This window comes from Myotis myotis, unplaced genomic scaffold (assembly GCF_014108235.1).
Source record: "Myotis myotis isolate mMyoMyo1 unplaced genomic scaffold, mMyoMyo1.p scaffold_m19_p_5, whole genome shotgun sequence".
Classification (NCBI taxonomy): domain Eukaryota; kingdom Metazoa; phylum Chordata; class Mammalia; order Chiroptera; family Vespertilionidae; genus Myotis; species Myotis myotis.
In genome coordinates, this window is record NW_023416357.1 from 45,067,724 (window position 1) to 45,088,871 (window position 21,148).

The following is a 21,148-nucleotide window of genomic DNA, read 5'->3' on the forward strand; positions in this document are numbered from 1 at the left end:
ATGTTCAAATTGGTGCTATCGAATATCTAGGGTCTGAAACTAGAGAGTTGTTGATTGAGTATGCTTATGTCTCCTCTGACTGAGGCCAGACAGAAAAAATAGACTCTCTTAACAGGGCTTAAAGTTTCTGATTGAAGATACTTTGAACTGAACATGAAGGCATATGATGTGTTACATGAGCTTAAGCAAGTACTTGTTTATGCCCACATTTTAATTTAAGCTAAAGGTTTGTATATAGACCGAATAGATACACTATTACAACATTCTTAAAATGTCTGCCATATTTAAGCTCTATTTTGTGAAGTGGTTCTTTATATGTTTGACTAACTCAGTGCAATGATTTCATTGGGATTTCTGAAAGCTCCATTTTGTTTTTGGAATAATTAGCCACAACCATATTTGAATATATTTTAGGTGTCAGTAGTGTATGACATGGATGAAGATATTGCTGATTAGGTAAAAAAAATTAGTTGGTGTACAAAAGAAGGCAAAACTAACTCTTGTATGTCTTTGATCGTGAAGGTGTGAGCTATGACTAAGCAAACAAATGAGGAAGCCTCAGGAAAGGAATCCACATTATCCTTTTTATAATCATTTTCATTGTATCTGTATGTGAGAGAGACAAAGCTATATTACCCAGATCTTCTACCGTGTAAATGGTCAGCAGAAACTGGAGAGATTGACACACTTGTCAAGGTAGCTTACTCAAGCACTCATTTAACTACCATTAATACGTGTGTTTTTAAATGATTCTGTAAATGCAATAGAGAACAAAGTCACATCTATTCACAAAATACACTGTTCTCTTCATAGCAACTGGTAAGTAGCACTCTTATTAACATGCATATAGGAGTGTCATGCATTTTTTATGTTTTGAAATTATTAACTCCTTGTAGTTGTTATTCTAAGTTGACCAGATCATTTTTTATTCCTGTATTCGAAGGTATTATATCTTTTTCCCCCTAAATTTAGTGTTGTTTGAAAACTTATGGCACATCACCTCAATTCTAGCATCAAATCTGATGACAATATTCTATAACCTTTGCTTTGGGTCTCCATATTGTTGCTGTGCTGCTGTGCTGTTGCTGTGCATTTGGATGGCTGTTTCTCACAGAGTATGCAGGGTTTTGACAGTGGGAATATCCAAACCACCTACTTCATCCTCAGATTGTTGACTAAAAAATATTTTCAGGAATAAAATTAAAATCATTATTGATTAGCAGATACTAAACCAGGATTCTTCTCCAGGTCTTCAAAGCCGTCCTCTGTCTTAGAGGAAATAAAGCTAAGGAAGCCTTTCTTTCATTGGCCACTTACTCAGTGAATATTTATGAAGCATTTGCAATGTGCGAGAGGCTGAGAACACATGGCGGGACTGCAGTGGGAAAGGATAGGTGCAGCCTCCACCTTCAGAGACAGCATGGAGTAAGTAGCAGGCAGAGCATGGAGCTGTGAGTCCTGAGACTTGAACTCCAGCTCTACTACCGTCACATACTGGCTGCATCATTTTGGCAGATGCATATTTCCCAAGACCTTAGTTGCCTTATTTATAAAACTAGTAAGTGTACCAGGTCTAACATTCTATTATCTTATAACTTGATTTCTTCTAACTTCGACATCTGAAAATTATTTTGAAAGCATGTCATCTTTTTATAATTTGATTATTTCATTTGCTGTTTGACACTGAAGTACTTAAAATCCTATTCTCCTCTTCTAACATAAACACACACACACACACACACACACACACACACACACGGGAATGTGCATATTTTGAAGACATGTAGTGCTTATCTTAAGGGCAAAGTTTGGCCCTACTCTGTAAATGTGTTCAGAAAACAATATAACACAGATACTGAAGGCAGCTTGTTTTTAACTTGTAGCTAAACATGACATTCAAATGTTAATTGGATGAATAAATCTTGTTCATTTTACAGACATGGAAATGTCAATGGAATAAAACTATTTATCACACGATAATGGTCTCCTGCCGCCAGATAAATGCCAAGATGAAGATACTTATTGAAAATGTATCAAAATATTCTATTGCTATTTATTGAAAATAAAGGTTGAGGAAAAGTTCAACTTTTCAGGTCAAACATGAGAAATGCTCTGCCTGTAGTATTAGTGTATTACTATATCAAACACAATGTGCACAGTATAGAAACATAGGAAAATTCTAAGAAATAATGGTCTCTAAAGGACTCTTTCAGCTTTGCGCATTACTGGAATAGTGCAATGGGGGCTGGGAGGAGGCACCTAATATTTATTTAGCTCTTATTAGGTATCTAACATAGTCCTGAGTTTGTTCGCTGATGTGAGCCTCATGAGAACAAGATTTTAAAATAATTACCATCCTCATTTGCAGCCACATAGAGAAGAAATGCAAACACCAGGATTCAAATTCAGCCCAGGCTCCGAATCTTTCTCCTAACCCCATCTCCAGTTATACCCTATAAGTCTGTGTACAATGCCTTTAGTTTAGTTTTGTTTTTTAGTAGATTATCCCCCCAAGTTTTGTTGCATTTGGTAACCAAGTATTTCTTTGTGTCTAATAACTTACTATACTGATGACTTTAAATGATATTGACCACTTGTCTAAGAAACATAGCACACTTGTAAGTCTTGAGGACTTGATAGCTCTGGATGGGTCAAGTAGCACTAGATTCTAGCAGTCAGGCCACCTCCTTTCTAGCAGAGGGTGCTTAGAAGTCCTTAGGTTCACTCCCTGCTTCCTTTTCTGAACTTAGATGTCTATTTTTCTATTTTACTTATCTTCTGCCGTGTGGTCTTCATAAAGCACATTATTTGAGTGGTTAAGAATATAGGTGAATAAGTGAAGTCGTTTAAACAAAGAAAAGGGGAATTATTGTTCAGTAAAGCTTTTACTCATCTCAGGTCCCTTCACCCCTAACAGCCCTTTCTCCACCTGCACACACACCGGGTGCTTACGGCCCCCTCCTCTGGACGGTCAGAGGACTACAGTTTTCCTCTGGCAGTGACCTCTGAGCATTTTAGTTACTGATACACTATGGATACACTTGTCATAGTTTCCCTAGCAGGAAGGCAGGCTCCTTAGTAGGAAAAACTGTGTTTTCCTTCTCTCTATTCCCTGTGGTACCCAACAGAGTGATTTGAACATTGCAGATACTCGGTCAGTGAGAGTGAAAGAAGCATGTGTGTGGTCTCTGATTTTAAGGACTACAGGAAGTATTAAGACTTCAGAGGTATCCGTAGTGCACCCTTCTGACTATCGGAGTCTGTCTATCTGATCCTTTGCCTGTGCTTGTATCTATTAGTTCTCTCTAAAACACATTTGGATTCAGATTCATAAAGGCACTGAATAAGCAGATAATTTAACCACTAGATAATTACAAAGGAGAGAGATGTGAATAGTTAAGTTTCCTTCAGGAAGATAATGGTCATTCATATAGCACTCTTTTGATTTTTTAAAAAGTCATAATATTCTTCTGATAGTTTTAGATAGACACCAAGCACCACTGTCACACGGATTACTAACTGTGGGTCTTCCCCATGCTCTTCTGCAGATGGGAGACCCTTTTCTCTGAAGGACATATGGGAAGGAGTCCACGAGTGCTACAAGACGCGGCTGCAGCAGGGACCCTGGGACACCATTACCCAACAGGTTAGAGAGTATTCTCATGTTATTATATGTGATGCTTTCTCTCTGCTCATCTTTTTACCTAGTTCTCTCTCCCCTATTCTTTTTCCTATCTCACTCTTCTACCTACTTAAAAGCTTCAATTCTAAGACAGTTTCCTTAAAAATAACAAACCTTCCCAGACCCAGTCTTAGTTTAGCCTCCCTGTTACCAACTTTCATAAAAATCTGTAATTTTTTTCATAGTGCTTGTCACATTTTAAATTATATGCTTGGATATTTCAAAAAAATAATGTCCATCTTTCACGCTATATGGTGTGCTGTCATGTGGACAGATCATGTCTGTTTACTCTTCATTGTACACCAGCACCAGCACGGTCCTTAAAATATAGTAGCTGCTCAATAAAAATGTATTAAGAAAACTAGAATAGAAACTGAATTGGCATAGACACTAAAAAATAGATGATTTAGCTGGTGTCACACCTGATGTTCAAAGTTTTACTCATAGGAGTATTTGCAAAAAATTAACTTTTGATTAATAATAGCTTTGCAATAGTGATCTAAAAAGCAGAGAAAATAGATCTGCAAAAGTACATATAAAAAGTAGATTTGCAAAAGTAGATAAAATAGATGTCAATCATTTCTGTCATTATAGCTGCCTTGCTAAAATCAGCAGTTAATTATTTTAGAAATTTAAAAATACTCATCACCTTGCATCCAATCATAGTCTCCTTAAATATAATTTTTTCTTATATCAAAATCTTATTTTTCCAAGGCTCTGTTAAGCTTAATCAAAGCTTCCTTTAAAAATGACTTTATCAACCATTAACATTTTTATGCCCTCTTATGTGTTTGATCATAATAATAATAGTTTACCTCCCAATCAACATAAGAATCCTTAGCATTTTATAAGTAGCATTTGACAATGATTACAAATGGCCATTTTTTAGATTTTAATTGAGGACAAAACTAGATTTAAGTATATGTATCTTTCACACTGCCCCTCAAATTAATTTTTTTCCTTTCTCTTCCCACTTTGACCCTCCTAGATCAAGCCCTGTAGCCTCACCTGAAACAATTAGTAAAGCTTCCCACCCCTGGTCTTCTGCTCCTTTCCTCCCTGCCCTGTACCATTAGTCACATCTTCTTAAGCACGGCTGCTTTTCTCTTCCCCGTGGGCAGACCTGCAGTAGATTCCCAAGGGCCTATGGCATGTGGGCTAAATGCCTCCGCTGGCCTGCAGGGGCTGCCACTCCCTGGCACTGACCTGCCCTTTCAAGCTTATCTTCTCCTTCCCTCCACACACTCTCAGCTCCTGCCAAACCCAGCCATTCATTCCCCTGAACCCATCTTGTGCAGTTTGTTCCTGGAATTCTTCCCAGGTTTAATACTCTCCCTGTTGCCTTTGTTCTGTCTGTATATAGTCCCTTCTCTTGTTCTTTCCCATGTTCCTTCCTCTAAAACCCTCTCAGCTCACAAGAATTTACCCTCCCGCCCGCTGAAATCCTAGTTTTGTAGAACAAGTATGGGATGGTTGCTATGATAAAAGGGTAACAAGATATAGAAGCAAATCAGCCATAAAGATTTTTGGCAAGAACATTTTATTTTTTGCAAAATATTTTAGATTGACCTTCAAGTATGTCAAGGTGAGGAGTGCTAAGAGTTTCAACTAACAATGTCTTGTCATTGACCACAAGCCATTCAAAATGTGTACTGTAATACCAGAATCCAGAGGGCCAGAAAATGTTTGGTTGGAAGAAAGATGGCAAAAGGATAGGAAAAGAGAGTATCCAAAACTATATGTGTTTAATTTGACTGCCTTTTTTCTCAGCTCCTTCTCAGTTATGTTTTCCATCATGTCCCTCAGCCCAATTGTTATCCTTTTCCTTTTTTTTCCTCTAGCAGCTCTGTTATTAATCTCCTCACTGCAAGCCTGTAGCCCAATTCCTGGTGGTCTATGTCATTTGGGGGTTTTAATTCCACACGTCTCTGTTCTGACTCATGTCATATGAATAAGATTTTGAACTCAACTCTGTTTTCTTAGTTTCCTAATATGTTGTTACAAATAGATTTCATTCTGTTATTTCATTCCATTAAAAGAATTCCTAAGTTATTAAACCAACCGAATGAACCAATCTGTACCTTACTTATTCTTAATGGAATTGATTAATATATTTCAGTTTATAGGCATTTAAGTGTCATATAGATAGTCTGTTAGTGGAACTTTTTTTTTTTCTACATAGCTGATCACAGTAAGCATTACTATTCCTAACACCAAGTGTGGGCCCACTTACTAGGAGGGATATTTGATGTAACCAAACTACAACACAACTATAGCATTTAGATGTTCCTTTGGAATTTGTCTTATTGTGATTGATTTGTGGACAGCTCTCCTACTTTTCATAACAAACTTTATTTAAGCTTTAGAATTGCTTATCATAGTTCCTGTCAGGCACTAAAGACCTAGCAAGAGACACTCATTTGTTGCCGTTGCACTACTTGGCATTTGAAAGTCATCATGAATATTTCCTTGGGAGGCCTTGGCTTCTAGTTCCAAATTAGCTAATGGGTTGGTATTTATGTACCTGTCTTTGCTTGAAATCTTTGAGAGGATTGGTCTTCATTTTTGGAAGGCCCTATGTGGAGAAAAAATAGTGGGATGAAGGGGAGGGTATGATACAGCCTGAGGGGAGAATGAGCTAATACAGGGTGGGGCAAAAGTAGGTTTTACAGTTGTTCATATGGAAAATAATGCAACAATTAATAAATAATAATAAACTCTGTGTTTCAGGTACTCACAACTGTAGGCCTACTTTTGCCCCACCTTGTATTGATGGCACCAAATAGTGGGTTCCATTTTGCAGAATTATACTAAAAAATCCTTAGCTTGCACACTGAACATGATAATGATATCCTGTCCTCTAGAGTGGCTTAAAAACAAAAGCAGCCTTCGCATTATATAAAATGCATTTCAGTTCATTTTCAGGCTTGATTGTGCTTTTGTAGTTTGTTGCTCTTCATCTTTGGTAATCACACTTCTGTTCTCTCAGCATTTGTCTTGATGATAAGGACCTGCTCATGTCAGACAGGAACTCTCTCTTTTGAAGACAAGCCACTCATGAATCTCATACATTTGATTATGGTGATTACTTACCTGCTTTTGTCCAACATTACAGACTACCTATTACCTCAACCCTGTAGTCTAATAAAAACTTATTTTTTTAAGAACTTCTGAAAAAGAGTTAACAGATGCCCAGGTTGGATCTGCCTAAATTGGTAGAGTGAATATGACAATAGTGATCACCGGGAGGTGTGGGCTCTGTGTTTTAGGGAAAGAGCTCCTGTGATCTTGGGTGTATAGTGATCAGATAAGTAATTTTCTCTTAATGTTCCCTTTTTATAAATATGTACCAAGGTAGAGATGATAGTATAGTGTACTTACAAACTCATGGCTTGGCTGATTTTTTGGGGGGGAGGGACATATTTCATCTAATGTGGAATTTTTTTGGAAGCAAATCTTAGATATCATATTATCTCGCCCATAAATATTTAAGGAAATATTTGTTAAAGGTAAAGGCTCTACACAAACGTTCATAGCAGCTTTATTCACATAGCCTATGGAAACTGCCCAGATGTCCCTGAGAGGGTGGATGGTTATACAAACTGTTATATATCTTAACCATGGAATATTACTCAGCAATGCAAAGGAATCAACTGTTGCCCTAGTCGGTTTGACTCAGCGGGTAGAGTGTCCGCCTGCAGACTGAAGGGTTCCAGTTTTGATTCCAGTCGAGGGCAGGTGCCTCGGTTGCTCAATCCCCTGCCCTGGTCAGGGTGCTGAGACAACCAGTTGATGTGTCTCTCTCACATTGATGTTCCTCTCTCTCTTTCTCCCTTCCACTCTCTCTAAAAATCAATGGAAAAATATCCTCAGGTGAGGATTAACAACAACAACAAAAAAACACACACACAAAGGAACCCACTTTTGATACACTCAACAACCTAGCTGAATGTCCAGGTAATTATGCTGAGTGTAAAAAGCCAATCCCAAAGGTTGCATATGATTCCATTTATCTAACATTTTTGAAATGACAGAACTATAGATTGGAGAACAGATTTGTGGTTGCCAGGGTGGGAGGGAAGTGGGTATGACTAGCAAAGGCAACATGAGGGAAGTGTTCTGTATCTGACTGAATCAATGTCATTATCTTGGCTGTGATATTGTACTATAGTTACCATTGGGGAAACAGGGTAAAGGGTATGAGGGATTTCTTTGTATCATTTCTTCCAACTGCATGTGAATCTACTGTTATCTCAATATAAAAAGTTTAATTTTTTAAAGAAAGGTAAGGAAGCTATTATCACAACTATTATCACAACTAAATTTTAAAAATTTTAATATCTTTAAGTAGCAATTGGTGTTTACATTTTCCTAAATGTTTTATTTCTTTTTACACTTTCTTTGATGAGGATCCAAATAAGCTTTACGCATTAAAATGATTAACATCTCATAAGACATTTTGAATCTAAGATTCCCATTATTCCCTCTCTTTTTTTCTTACTTTTTTTTTTTTTAGAAACACGACTATTTGTCCTAGAGTATTTGCAGACTGGATTTTTTTTTTTCTAATTGTATCTCTCAGTGGTGTTTAATGTTTCTCCCTATATTTTCTATAAATTATAGTTAGATCTTTAGACTTGACCAGGTTCAGGTTTGGCTTTTTGGGCAAGAATATTTCCTAGGTTCTGGATGCTTCCAACAGGAGGCACATGAAGCCCAGTTATTGTTTTTTCTTTGTGATGTTAGCAACCGTTAATTATTATTACCTAGATTCATTAATTTATTAGGGGTTGCAGAGTGGTGATGTTCTAATTCTATCACTCATTATTTATTGGCTGGGCTACTTCTGTAATGGCTTAGTTACCTGATGTAGGTTTTGTATACAAAAGGCAGGATAAATGCTTGATTCTTTCTCTTTATAGTCTAGCTTTCAAGATAATAGTTGGTTCTCTAGCATCCTCCAAAGGTGATCAAGAACTTTTTGAAGAGGGGTGGGTAAGACATCAACCGAAGGACTTGTATGCATGCATATAAGCATAACCAATGGACATAAGACACTGGGGGGGTAGGGGAGGCCAGGGGATTGTCAAGGGCGGGGAAAAAAAGGAAACATATGTAATACTCTTTGTAATACTTTAAGCAATAAAAAAAAGAACTTTTTAAATATAACTTTATGAGTTCATGGATATAAATGTTTTATCTATTTCAATTCATTGTAGTGGTTCTCTTTATTGATGCTTGATTTACCTTATCTTTGGCCAGTGAAAGTCTCTTTAACTTATCTCCTGAGCTATTTTGATACAAGCCAGGTAGCTTGCTGGCTTCTTGCTTTTTGATGTGACAGTTTGTTGCACATTCCTGCCCAGACTTGGGGATCAGCCATTTTCCAGGAGGCTTGCTTCCTCTAAGCGCCTTTATCTAGGTGCTGGAGCCCGACACAGTGGATTAGACTCAGACCACCACTTACAAGCTGCCCGGCTTTGGACAAATGATGGAGACTCTCTTATTTTTTCATTAAACATAATGGTAGCATCTACAGAGAGTTGGTGGGAAGACTAAGAAAAGAGGATCGTATATAAATTAAATGTGTGTCATATCTCCTTTCAAATATATTCTTTTTAATACCTGAACTGTGCACTTTAAATTTAGAAACCAAAACACTGTTTTCTCATTCCACATACCCAGGGAAGGTTGTCTAAATACAAGTAAGTGAATGGCATCAGGTGGATAAAAGTGGAAGGGAACTCATTGATTATTTTTTTGTCATATGATCCTGTACAAGTACCTTGAGAGAACGGGGTTAAATATTTGTATATATAGTGGAATAGAAGGAGCCTGTGTAGTACACAGTTTGCATATACCAAATACTACTGATTCCCTTTTGTAGAATGTATGATGTCTAAAACTTAGAAAATAGGATAATAAATCACTTTCAGTGAGTCTTCATTATATTTCCATGATAAATCTCTCAGGGTGAAAAATCAGAACACCACAAAAAGCAGAGCTCTTTAGGTACCTTAGCTGAGTAGATTGCTTTTGACTCTCACTGATACAGGAAGCCACTGGTTAAGGATGCTTCAATAATGAAGCTTGATATGTTGCCTGGTGATTTATAATGATGGCTGATAACCTGATGATTTAATTGTGCTTCCTCTGGTAATAATCTTCAGTGCTCAAGTGACGTTCCAGTGATTGGCTTTCTTCTGAACTTGGTCTCCCTGGAGTCTTTTGGCATCTCTTTCATACAACATCCGATAACTGACTTTTAACTGTTCCTATTTTAAATAATACAAATCAATTAAAACACACAGCTGTTTAACAAAACTTCAAGGTGTTGGTATAGGTCTCGGTGGGTATTTCCTGATGGCTCATAATGACATCAATTTAGTGCACCTGGTAGGATCTGCGTGAACTGGAAGTGGCTTAATTCTTAAATGACGAGAAAATTAAGACGCTTTATGGATTGCTGCTGCTGCTTCAGAATCGCTGCCAGTGCCGTTGCTGGCCCTTTCCTGGCGGGGCGTTATTTAAACGGGATTGCAGACCTCACGTGATTGTTTCCTCTGTAATTTGCTGCTCATTTGTTGATTCCGAGTTTCTAGGTATTCATTCTGGACATTAATAAGTCACTTCATGGGGAGGTTTATAAATATAAATGTATCTGTGTATCCCATGCATAAATATGTACTATGGATACACAGTAAATGTGTATCATCTTACACACTTTTATAGAAACCTTCCAGTGTTTTAATAGTACTCAGGGATTCCTCCACACTTCCTGTCTTAAGAGAATGAAATATGGTTTCGTTGTTGTATCTCACTTTCTTTGGTATCTTAGGATAATACTGTCAGTGCTATTTTTCTCTGTTTTGGATAGTAATTATTTTTATTTTTTTTATTTTTTTTTATTTTTAATATTTTTTTTTAAATATATTTTATTGATTTTTTACAGAGAGGAAGGGAGAGAGATAGAGAGTTAGAAACATCGATAAGAGAGAAACATCGATCAGCTGCCTCCTGCACATCTCCTACTGGGGATGTGCCCGCAACCCAGGTACATGCCCTTGACCGGAATCGAACCTGGGACCTTTCAGTCCACAGGCCGACGCTCTGTCCACTGAGCCAAACCGGTTTCGGCTGGATAGTAATTATTTTTAGATTGTCAGTCTGCACATGCATTGTGACTTTTCATATTTATTAAATACTGATACTGAGGCTACCTTACATCATTAAAGTACTTCACTTTCCATTTTCATTTTTTAAAAATCAATTCAGAAACGTCTCCTTGTCTTTTACACTCCATTGTGCTTTTCTTATTTCATATTTTTATAAATGTTGTTTGTTCTTCATACTTTCCTTGCATTAAGAAATATATGAAACTTCTTTCTCATTATCTCTAATTAATTTTTCTCAAAAATGTTTTGGCTTTATACCCTGGAATGTTTTTGGAAAGTCTTAACTTCATACTAAATGCTATTTAGGCTTTGGTATAATATTTATTACTCTCTTATCCAGCTTTTGCTTTCTAAAGTTTTCTGACCACTAACCACAAATTAAGTGTTCAAATTAATCTAAATAAACAGGAGGGTGATTTAATATTTAAGACCCTTGTGTTATTAAATTAATTTCTAAGATGTTTTGTTTTATTCCATTTTAATGAGAATTCAAGATTCATAGTAAACAAGAAATGTATTTCTTTTTTTTTTTTCTTTTTTTAAATATATTTTATTGATTTTTTACAGAGAGGAAGGGAGAGAGATAGAGAGTTAGAAACATCGATGAGAGAGAATCATCGATCAGCTGCCTCCTGCACATCTCCTACTGGGGATGTGCCCGCAACCCAGGTACATGCCCTTGACCGGAATCGAACCTGGGACCTCTCAGTCCGCAGGCCGATGCTCTATCCACTGAGCCAAACCGGTTTCGGCAAGAAATGTATTTCTTATAACTAACCAGATTATATTGGTGTGTTTGGGTTTTACTTCTTTAAATTGAAGCTTATTTCAGGAGTCAGCAAAAACAAGAGGCTGGTTAATCTTCTGTTATATGTATATATGATTGAGCAGAATATTTGCTTAATTTTTTGCCATCAAAGTTATACACATGCCTTGAATTTATACAAAGGCTTTCTTTAAAGAATTTCCCAGCATTTCATTGATCCTTGGAATTTCTATTCCTAAAAAGGAGCAGCTTATAAATTTAAAAATAAAATATCATTTAAAATATTTAATAATTGATTTTGATATTAGTCATCTTAGCACATTCCATTTTGATAATTACCTACCATCAATTTTTAATTTTTAATAAACATCTTAGTTCCAAAACTTCAAGTTTGAGGAATATTTATACTCTCATTTCCAGTTTTCGGTGGGTGGGCAGTAAAGCAGCGGCTAGAGGCAGGTATGGCAGCTGGGGGGAGCAAAAGGCAGTGGGAGATAGACTTTTAGACTCACTTACCCAGATAGGTTTTGAGTTCCTTGAACAGGTAAAAGCTTCTGAAGAAAGATGCTATTTTTATTCTATTTTGGCACAATAGTTGCTGCACATACATATCCTACAATGCAATTATTGCATCATTTTTTTCATCCCACTTCCTCCCCCCTTCACCTTCTCTTTTTACCTATTGTTTTCCTACTTCATTTCCATGTCAGCTGCTAAATTCCCCTTAACACATTTGCAGTCTATATTATATAGTTTAAAATTTGGCCAATAAATAGAGATAATGCCAAAGTATAGAAAATGTTTGTGCAAGTAACTACAGTTATTTTACTATATGCTAATGTTATTCTTTAGTATATTAATTTATTTCTACTTTCCTATGTCTAATCTGAATTTCAAAAATATTTCAAGTGGTATATATATATATACATACAGTATACTGTTCTATGCTATACTATACTGTAATACATTTACTATAACCATCAAAGCAAGTGAATAAGAACTAAATGATGGAGGGGGAAAGACAGTTGTAACAGTAAACCGAGGCTAAGGAAGTTCCTGAGCTTTCTAGAACAAATAAGAGAAAGGGAAAGCTAATTAAATTAATTGCTTTCATTCTGTTATAGAAGGAGGCAAAACTTTTTTCTTATATTACATTTTAGAAAGATAATTTATAAATATGAGAAAATATCTCCTTTTAGAGACCACTTAAATTAACTCTAGGAGATGCAGAGGGAGGGATGTTTAATTGTCCTCATGTGAGCGAGTTATAGTAACGCACTGTGTGTGTAGCTTTATACTGTAAAGATCCTAAATAGCAAGTTACTAATCACACTGGGCCTGCAGATGTATTTTGAATGCTTGGGAATTTTTTTTACTTTGGATGCCTTTAGACTAGGCATGTGCTCTGTAGTTAATTGTGGTCACCTCCCCTCCCTATTGCTGCATACCCTTTCTATTTCATTTCGTTATTTTGTCTGCCTGTCTTCTAAAGGCACTTAAGTTTGCCTATTCCTGTATTGATACAATATGAAAAGAAAGAACTTAGAGATTTTGTATGATTCTGAATGTGTGAACCTCAGTACATATCTGGTACTATCCTCAAATAAAAGTGCTATCTGGGCTTAAAAAATTTTATTAACTTATTTTTATGATTAAAAAAGTAATACATAATGATAATTTTTAACAAAATACAGAATGGCATAAATAAATAAAAGCTACTCATAATCTCAAGCATTAAAAGTTACCATTGTTACCCTAACTGATTTGGTTCAGTGGATAGAGCATTGACCTGTGGACTGAAGGGTCCCAGGTTCAATTCCAGTCAGGGGCACGTGCCTGGATTGTGGGCTCGGTCCCCAGTGGTGGGCAAGTGGGAAGTGACCAATCAGTGATTCTCTCTCATCATTGATGTTTCTCTCTCTTTCCCTCTTCCTTCCTCTCTGAAATCAATAAAAAAAAAATTTTTAAAAGTTACCACTGTTAATCTTTCAGTGCATAACTTTCTATAATTAAATATGTATTTATATAACTAATAGAGGCCCGGTGCACAAAAATTTGTGCACTCGGCGGGGAGGGGGCTCCCTCAGCCTGGCCTGTGCCCTCTCGCAGTCTGGGACCCCTTGGGAGATAATGACCTGCTGGCTTAGGCCTACTCCCGGGTGGCAGAGGGCAGGCCCAATCTCTAGGTGCAGCCCCTGGTTGGGCTCAGAGCAGGGCCGATTGGGGAGTTGGGGCGCCGCCCCCTGTCATGCACAGAGCAGGGCGGATCAGGAGCTTGCGATGCCACCCTCAGTCACGCTCAGGGTAGGCCGATTGGGGGGTTGGGGCAGCGCCTCCTGTCACACTCAAGGCAGGGTCGATGGGGAGGTTGCGGCGCCACCCCCGTCACGCACAGAGCAGGGCCCATTAGGGGGGTTGGGGCTCCGTACCCTGTCACACACAGAGCAGGGCCCATCAGGGGGTTGGGGAGCTCCCCCCTGTCACTCACAGAGTAGGGCTGATAGGGGAATTGGGGCACTGCCCCCTGTCACACACAGAGCAGGGCCGATCAGGGGGTTGGGGCGCAGCCCTCTATCACCCACAGAGCAGGGCCGATCAGGGGGTTGGGGCACTGCCACTCTCACACTCAGGGCAGGGCCGATGGAGAGGTTATGGCTCTACCCCATCACACACAGAGCAGGGCCCGTGGGGTGGGGGTTGGGGCGCCGCCTTTTATCACCACAGAGCAGGGCTGATCAGGGGGTTGGGGCGCCACCACTCTCACACTCAGGGCAGAGCCGATGGGGAGGTTATGGCTCTACCCCATCACACACAGAGCAGGGCTGATCAGGGGTTTGGGGCGCTGCCCCCTGTCACACACAGAGCAGGGCCGATCAGGGGGTTAGGGCGCCTTCCCCTGTCACGAACAGAGCAGGGCGGATAGGGAGGTTGTGGCCCCGCCCCATGTCACACACAGAGCCGCAGGGTGATCAGGGGATTTGGGCGCTGCCCCTTGTCACACTGATCCCTTTTACTGTATAGGATAGAGGCCTGGTGCACGCGTTGGGGCCGGCTGGTTTTCCCTGAAGGGTGTCCTGGATCAGGGTGGGGGTCCCCACTGGGGTGTCTGGCCAGCCTGGGTGAGGGGATGATGGCTGTTTGCAGGTGGTCACACACCCTTCAGGGTGGGGGTCCCCACTGGGGTGCCTGGCCAGTCTGAGTGAGGGGCTGAGGGCTGTTTTCAGGCTGGGGGTGACTGAAGCTCCCAACTGCTCCTTTTTTTCTTTTTTTCTTTTTTTATTCTGGGACAGCTTTAGCTTTGAGGCTCGGCTCCAGCTCTTAGGCCTCCGCTGCTGAAAGCAGGTTTCTGGCCTTTGTTTACCTTCTGTATTTGAAACAATGTTGCGATCCTGCTGGCTGAAGCCTGACGGACTAAAGCAGGTTTCTGGGGTTTTGTTTAGCATCTATATTTGTAACATAATTGCTTAGAGTTGCAGCTCAGGGGCCTGCAGCGGCAGGCGGGGAACGTTGGAGTCCTCCGTCACTGAAGCAAGCAAGCCTCATGTTCACTTTAAGCTGCCTGGCTGCCGGCCGCCATCTTGGCTGGCAGTTAATTTGCATATTGCCCTGATTAGCCAATGGGAAGGGTAACGGTCGTACGCTAATTACCATGTTTCTCTTTCATTAGATAGGACTAGAGGCCCAGTGCATGAAAATTCATGCACTGGAGCGGGGGGGGGGGGGGGTCCCTCAGCCCGGCCTTCCCCCTCTCACAGTCTGGGAGCCCTCAGGGGCAGGAGGTGACCAGGCAATCAGGGGAAGGTGACACCCCCATCACACCTCTGCTGCTGCCACTGCTGGGAGCGCAAGCCTCGGCCGGCCCTGGTTACCTGAGCCTCAAGCAGCCTTCGGTGGCTGAGCAGCCACCATCTGAGGCTGGCCTGTACCTTGAGCCAGCCCTGGGCGGCTGAGCAGCCACCATCTGAGGCTTGCCTACACCTCGAGCCAGCCCTGGGCGGCTCGGGGGCTGAGGGGACTGGGGGACTCTGGAGACAGGCATGTGCTTGCCGCCCCGGCAGGGCTGAGGGAACTGAGCACCACCATCTTGTGGCTGTGGGCACCACCATCTTTGAGGGCATGGCAGCCAATTAGCATATTCCCTCCTTATTGGCTGTGGGTGCCGCCATCTTTGAGGGCGGGGCAGTCAATTAACATATTCCCTCCTTATTGGCTGTGGGTGCTGCCATCTTTGAGGGTGGGGCAGTCAATTAACATATTCCCTCCTTATTGACTGTGGGCACTGCCATCTTTGCCTTGAAGTGAGGGTCAATTAGCATATCCCCTCTTTATTAGATAGGATATATACATATACAATACATATATTCAGATATATTTATATGTTAAATATAAATGTACACAACAAAAATGAGATCATACTATGCACCTGGTTTTTAAAATTTGCATCACAGATTACTTTTTGTGCCAATATTTAAATATGTCTAAATTTCCCTTTTAATGACTGCATAGAATTCCATTCTAAGGCCATGCCAAAATTGTTTTACCCAATAATATGTTGTGAGCATTGAATTCTTTTCCAAATGTTTGTATTATAAACAGTTCATAGGTGCAGTTGTCAGATTATTTCTTTGGAATAAATTCTTAGAAGTAGAATTGGTGAGTCAGTGAGTATTCACTTTCAAGATTTTGTTAGATATACCTATGTCAATCTGAGAAAAGGTGTACTTCTACAGCAGTATATTAGAGAACCCATTTGAACCCTACGTGCTCACTGGCACTAGCCATAATTGTTCTTAATATGTTACAATGTGATGGCAACCAGGCTTCTAATTGGAGCCATGTATCAAACAATTTAACATGGAAGTTACTGATGAATAGCTGAAATGCAGGTTGTCCTTGCTGTTGATTGGCACACACAGTTTAGACACTGGGGAAGGTGACATAAGGTCAGAATTAAGGGTCTGATTTCCATTCTTGCCAAGACTGACTATCATTTCTGCTGTCCAGAGGCAGCTGCTAGAGTACCTGCCAGCAGGACTGAGGCTTCTCTTTGTAAGCTTTCTTACAAATGATTGAACTAAATCCACGGATGCTCGTGGGTCCTGCTCCTTTAAGCATGGAAGGTAGAATCTTGGGTTGCAAGGTTTTTGTGAGCTGGAGTTATCAGTCTTCCACCTCACCCAAGATAACATGACTTGTGTGGAATATTTGATAGAGTGAAATTGTTATCGGAGTGGGCCTGCCAAGATGAAGTAACTATAAATACACTCCCCTCCAAATAATTAAAGAGTTGGCATTTTGAACATTTCCAAAATATTATCCACTTCAGCCCTGAAGAATGTATTTTAGAACTGACAAGTTTGGTTTGGGCACAGTTGTGCCTGAGCTGTTCCTCCTGGCAGTCATTGGCCACTGGATTAATGTATTCTTTAAGTAGAACCAGGTCATCATCATAAAGATGAGTGCTTGTCTTTCTGTTGGCTGTCAGAGGAAATCAAGTTCTTCTGAAAGCTCTATGAAATTGGAAATAAATTTAAAAGTGTGGGGCTTGACTGTAACTCTATTATAAAACCTTTTAAGATTAGAACTTATCTAAAGATTATTCCAGTAACAATAGGTAACATTTTCCAAGTACCAGTTATTCTGCTAAGTATATATTGTTTCACTTAATCTTCTGATTAGGTTGATGCTACTTTCCACCTTTTAGAGACGGGGATACTGAGGAACAAAGAAATGAGGTAACATGCTAAAGGTCAAACATCTACTAAGTTATAGAAGCAGAATTGGAACTCAGCTGTACTTAAGAGCTCACATCCTTAAGCACTATGTTTTCACTTTTCCCATAATGTCAATCTTATTCTTATGATAGTATCGTATGAATGATACTATATTAAACTGGGTCTGATCCATTTGGAGCCATGGACCCCTTTGAGAATCTGGTGAAAACTCTGGATCCTTTTCCTAGCATCCTCAGCCTAGCTTTCTATTTTGTAAATGCAAATCTGGTTTCTTCTGTTCACCTTTAAGTGGGCTAATATTACTTAGTCAGAATGTCTACGAATAAAATCTAGAATTGGGCGGGTGAATTAAATGAAACCCCCAAGGGAAATGCATGGCATTACTAGCTAAATCCCCTGAATCAACCTTCCCCAGGCCCAGGCCTTCCCTGACTCCCAAATTCTTCACATTTTCTATATGTTTTATGTAGTTTTGGCTTAACTTTATATCAAATCCGAAAAGCATGGATTTTACAACCTGAAGCCATGTTCTAAGAGGTTATTGCTCTCATTTTGCAACATGCTAAGGACAGGCAGCTATTGTATTTTAACTGGAAAACAAAATTCCTAGAAAGGAACAGAATAGTTTCTTGTAATTTTGGGACTTGCTTGGAACTTTAATTGCTATTTTGCATGACTTTTCATGTTAGCTTTTCTGAAGACCTAACATTCTAAGTTTGTCAGTGGAAGTATTACTTAATGGTTAATACGATAATTTACCTTTAACTTCCGTTAAGGAGCAAGACGTGCCCTAAATGTTTTCAAGTATATGTGCACATTCAGCTCTTAACAATGATACAAATGTTGCCAATTTATTTATCTCTTCCAAAAATATTTCTTTAATTTTACAATGTACCAGCCACTATAGTAATTGATCAGTTATCAAGACAGATATGATACCCATTCTCAAAAATCTCATAATTTATGAGAAGACAAAAGTTTAAACAATCTGATCTTCCTATGGAGAAGATTGGAAGGGAGCAGGACTGGAGGCAGGAGACCAGTTAAGAGCAAGAAGATGGTCTAGATGGGAGTGGAAGTGTGCCGGGGTCCTGCCCCAGCAGGTCCAGGGGTCCCCAAAGGTGTGGACGGAGCCGGCGAAGAAGGAATGACACGGAGACAGCGTTCAGTTCATCAGCAGCCTAGCCAGGATCTCTAGCCAGGATCTCTAGCCAGGATCTCCAGCGAAGTTCTGCTTAGGATCTCCAGCCAGGTTCTGTGTCCATGTTCTCTTGCTAGGTTCTCCAGCCAGGTTCTGTTCAGGTTCTCCAGCCAGGTTCTGTAGCCATGTTCCCTCGCTAGGTTTTCCAGTCAGGTTCTCTTGCCAATTTCTGTAGTCAGGTTCAGTCCAGGATCTTTTGCCATGTTCTCTCCAGCGAAGTTCTTCTGTCTTAAGGTTCTGTGTAGGTTCTGTCTTCTCTCTTCTGTGTTCTAAGTTCTGTGTCTTGCTGTCTTATTACATCTGTATTTATACCAGTTGATTCAATCCTATCAATCTCTATTACAAAGGTTAGGGCATTTCTTATCTCCATTCCAGGGAGTAAAGATTATGTAGCTTAAGCATGATTGTTCATAGTTAAAGTGATTAATTACCCGCCTGGCACTTAGTTAAGAGGTTTTATTCCCTCCCTAACTTCAGGGGAAAATCCCTACCTGGGGAAACACCCTTTCTCAGAGACCTTGGTTAAAACACATAGTGCCAAGAAGGTGAGCAAACATATTAAGAACAGTATGCCATATATGCCAGGTCCCTTGAAACAGCAAGCATGGACCGGCTCCCAGCAGAAGTGTCCATAAATAAATGATGACACTAGAGGTAAAGAGAAACTATATTTTGGGAGGCAGCACTGACAGTGTTGTGGAAATTGGGTGATGGACGATGCCACTCACAGAGGAGGGATGGAATGGCAGCATTGTCAGGATCCTGTTTAGAGAGCATGCAACACATCCAAGTGTCATATCTCTGAACTTCATGATACATGTCAGGAATAGAAATGTGGATTTGGAAGTTATCAGCAATAAATAGTAACTGAAGCCATGGAAATAGAGGAGGTCACGCAGACATATGTAAAATGAAAAGGGAGAATGGACTGATAGAGAATTCTGAAATATACCATCATTTAAGAGATGAACAGAAGACTGCCTGTGGCAGGCACTAGGAAAGGGTGGCCAGAAGTATAGGAGGAAACTCTAGGAGCCACCTGTAGCCATGTACTGTGAGCATGTCCAGTGTTTAGAAAAGCTATGTAAGAAAAGCCTGAAAAGTCATTTGTGTACGTGTGATGAGTAAACAGACTGTTGTGGTTTGATGCCTGCATGGAGACATGAGGAAGTAGACAGAATTAATATTTCTTTCATGAATTGGGAGAGGAAGATAGGATTATCTTGGATAGAAAAGTGGAAGGGAAAGATGATTTTACTTTTCATTGATTTGTTTGTTTTTAAGATGGAAAGGGCTTGACTATTTTTTAAAAAACGGATAGGAAAGAGCCAATAGAGAGAGAAGATACAGGAGGAAGAGAATTGGAAGAGCAAAGTCCCAGAAAAGGTGGGGCTGATGGAGGAACAAGAGATGGCTTTTTCTTTTTAACAGAAGTTATAGAGAACAAGATGTGGTTATGGATTCAGATGTATTTTTAGTTTAGAAAAGGGTATTTTATGGTTTCTATATTTTCTGTGAAATTGGAAGCAAATTCATCTGCTGACAGAGAGGGATTTCAGAGCTTTAGAAAGAATGGAGAATTGACTTTCTTCCATGGGGGATGGAAGAGCAGGCTAGAGAAATAGGTCAGGACAGGGAGGAGGCATGAGGGTCCACTGTTCTGTTACCTTTGCTGAATATTAAGTTTCCACATATGCAGAGGTCCGTTTCTGGATTCTCTGTCCCATTTTGTAGCCTGTCTTTATGTCAGTACCACACTATCTTTATTACTGTAGGTTATAGTAAGTCTTGATATCCCCTGGAGAAAGTTGCCTAATTTCATTCTTCTTTTCTTAGCTATTCTTTTACTCTTTTAATTTTCATTTAAATTTTATAAGCAGATTTTCAATTTCCACAAAATCATTCTGGGACTTTGATATTAAATTGGATCTAGAGATCAATTTGGAGAGAGTGGGAATTTTTACAGTATTGACTCTTTCAGTCTATGAACATGGTATATCCTTTCATTAGTTTAAATTTTTTCCTTTAATATTGTTTCATGGTATTCTACTTATAGGTCTGGCATATTTTTTGTTGACTTTTTGGCTTCTTGCTTTGTCTATGTCATCCAGGACATTGTTGCATAGAAGTGGTGATATTGGCATCTCATTCCCATTTTCAGAAGGAAAACTTTGTATAAGTGTGAGGTTTGCATTAGGTTTTATTGTAGGTTTTCTTTATCTGATTCAGGAAATTTTCTCCTATTTCTTACTCAGAGTTTTTGAGATGTGGATTTTTAAAATCATGCTTTATCTGCATCTTTTGATATGATCAAATGATTTTTCTCTGTTAATATTATAAATTACATTCATGGATTTTCAAATGTTAAGACAACCTCATATTCCTGGGACAAAATCCAACTTGGTTTTAATACACTTCTCTTAATATATAGCTTGATTTAGTTTGCTAATATTTTGCTTAGTGTCCTAAGAGAATTTGGCCTGTAATTTTTCTTTCTTATAATATCCTTCTCAGTTTAAATCAAGGATATGTTACCTTCATAAAATGGGTGGGAAGGAATCTTCTTTTTCTATTCTATGGAAGAGTTTA

General features: G+C 39.4%; 1 protein-coding gene across 10 annotated transcripts in view; it reads left to right on the forward strand.

Moving 5' to 3' along the window:
• ATG10 (autophagy related 10) overlaps window positions 1-21,148 on the forward strand; it is a 204,946-nt gene that overhangs the window by 145,378 nt on the left and 38,420 nt on the right. For all 10 annotated transcript variants that reach the window (XM_036309767.1, XM_036309760.1, XM_036309764.1 and 7 more), the window contains one exon: window positions 3,549-3,646. In XM_036309767.1, the coding sequence (XP_036165660.1) occupies window positions 3,549-3,646 (98 nt within the window). The remainder of the gene's footprint in view (window positions 1-3,548; window positions 3,647-21,148) is intronic.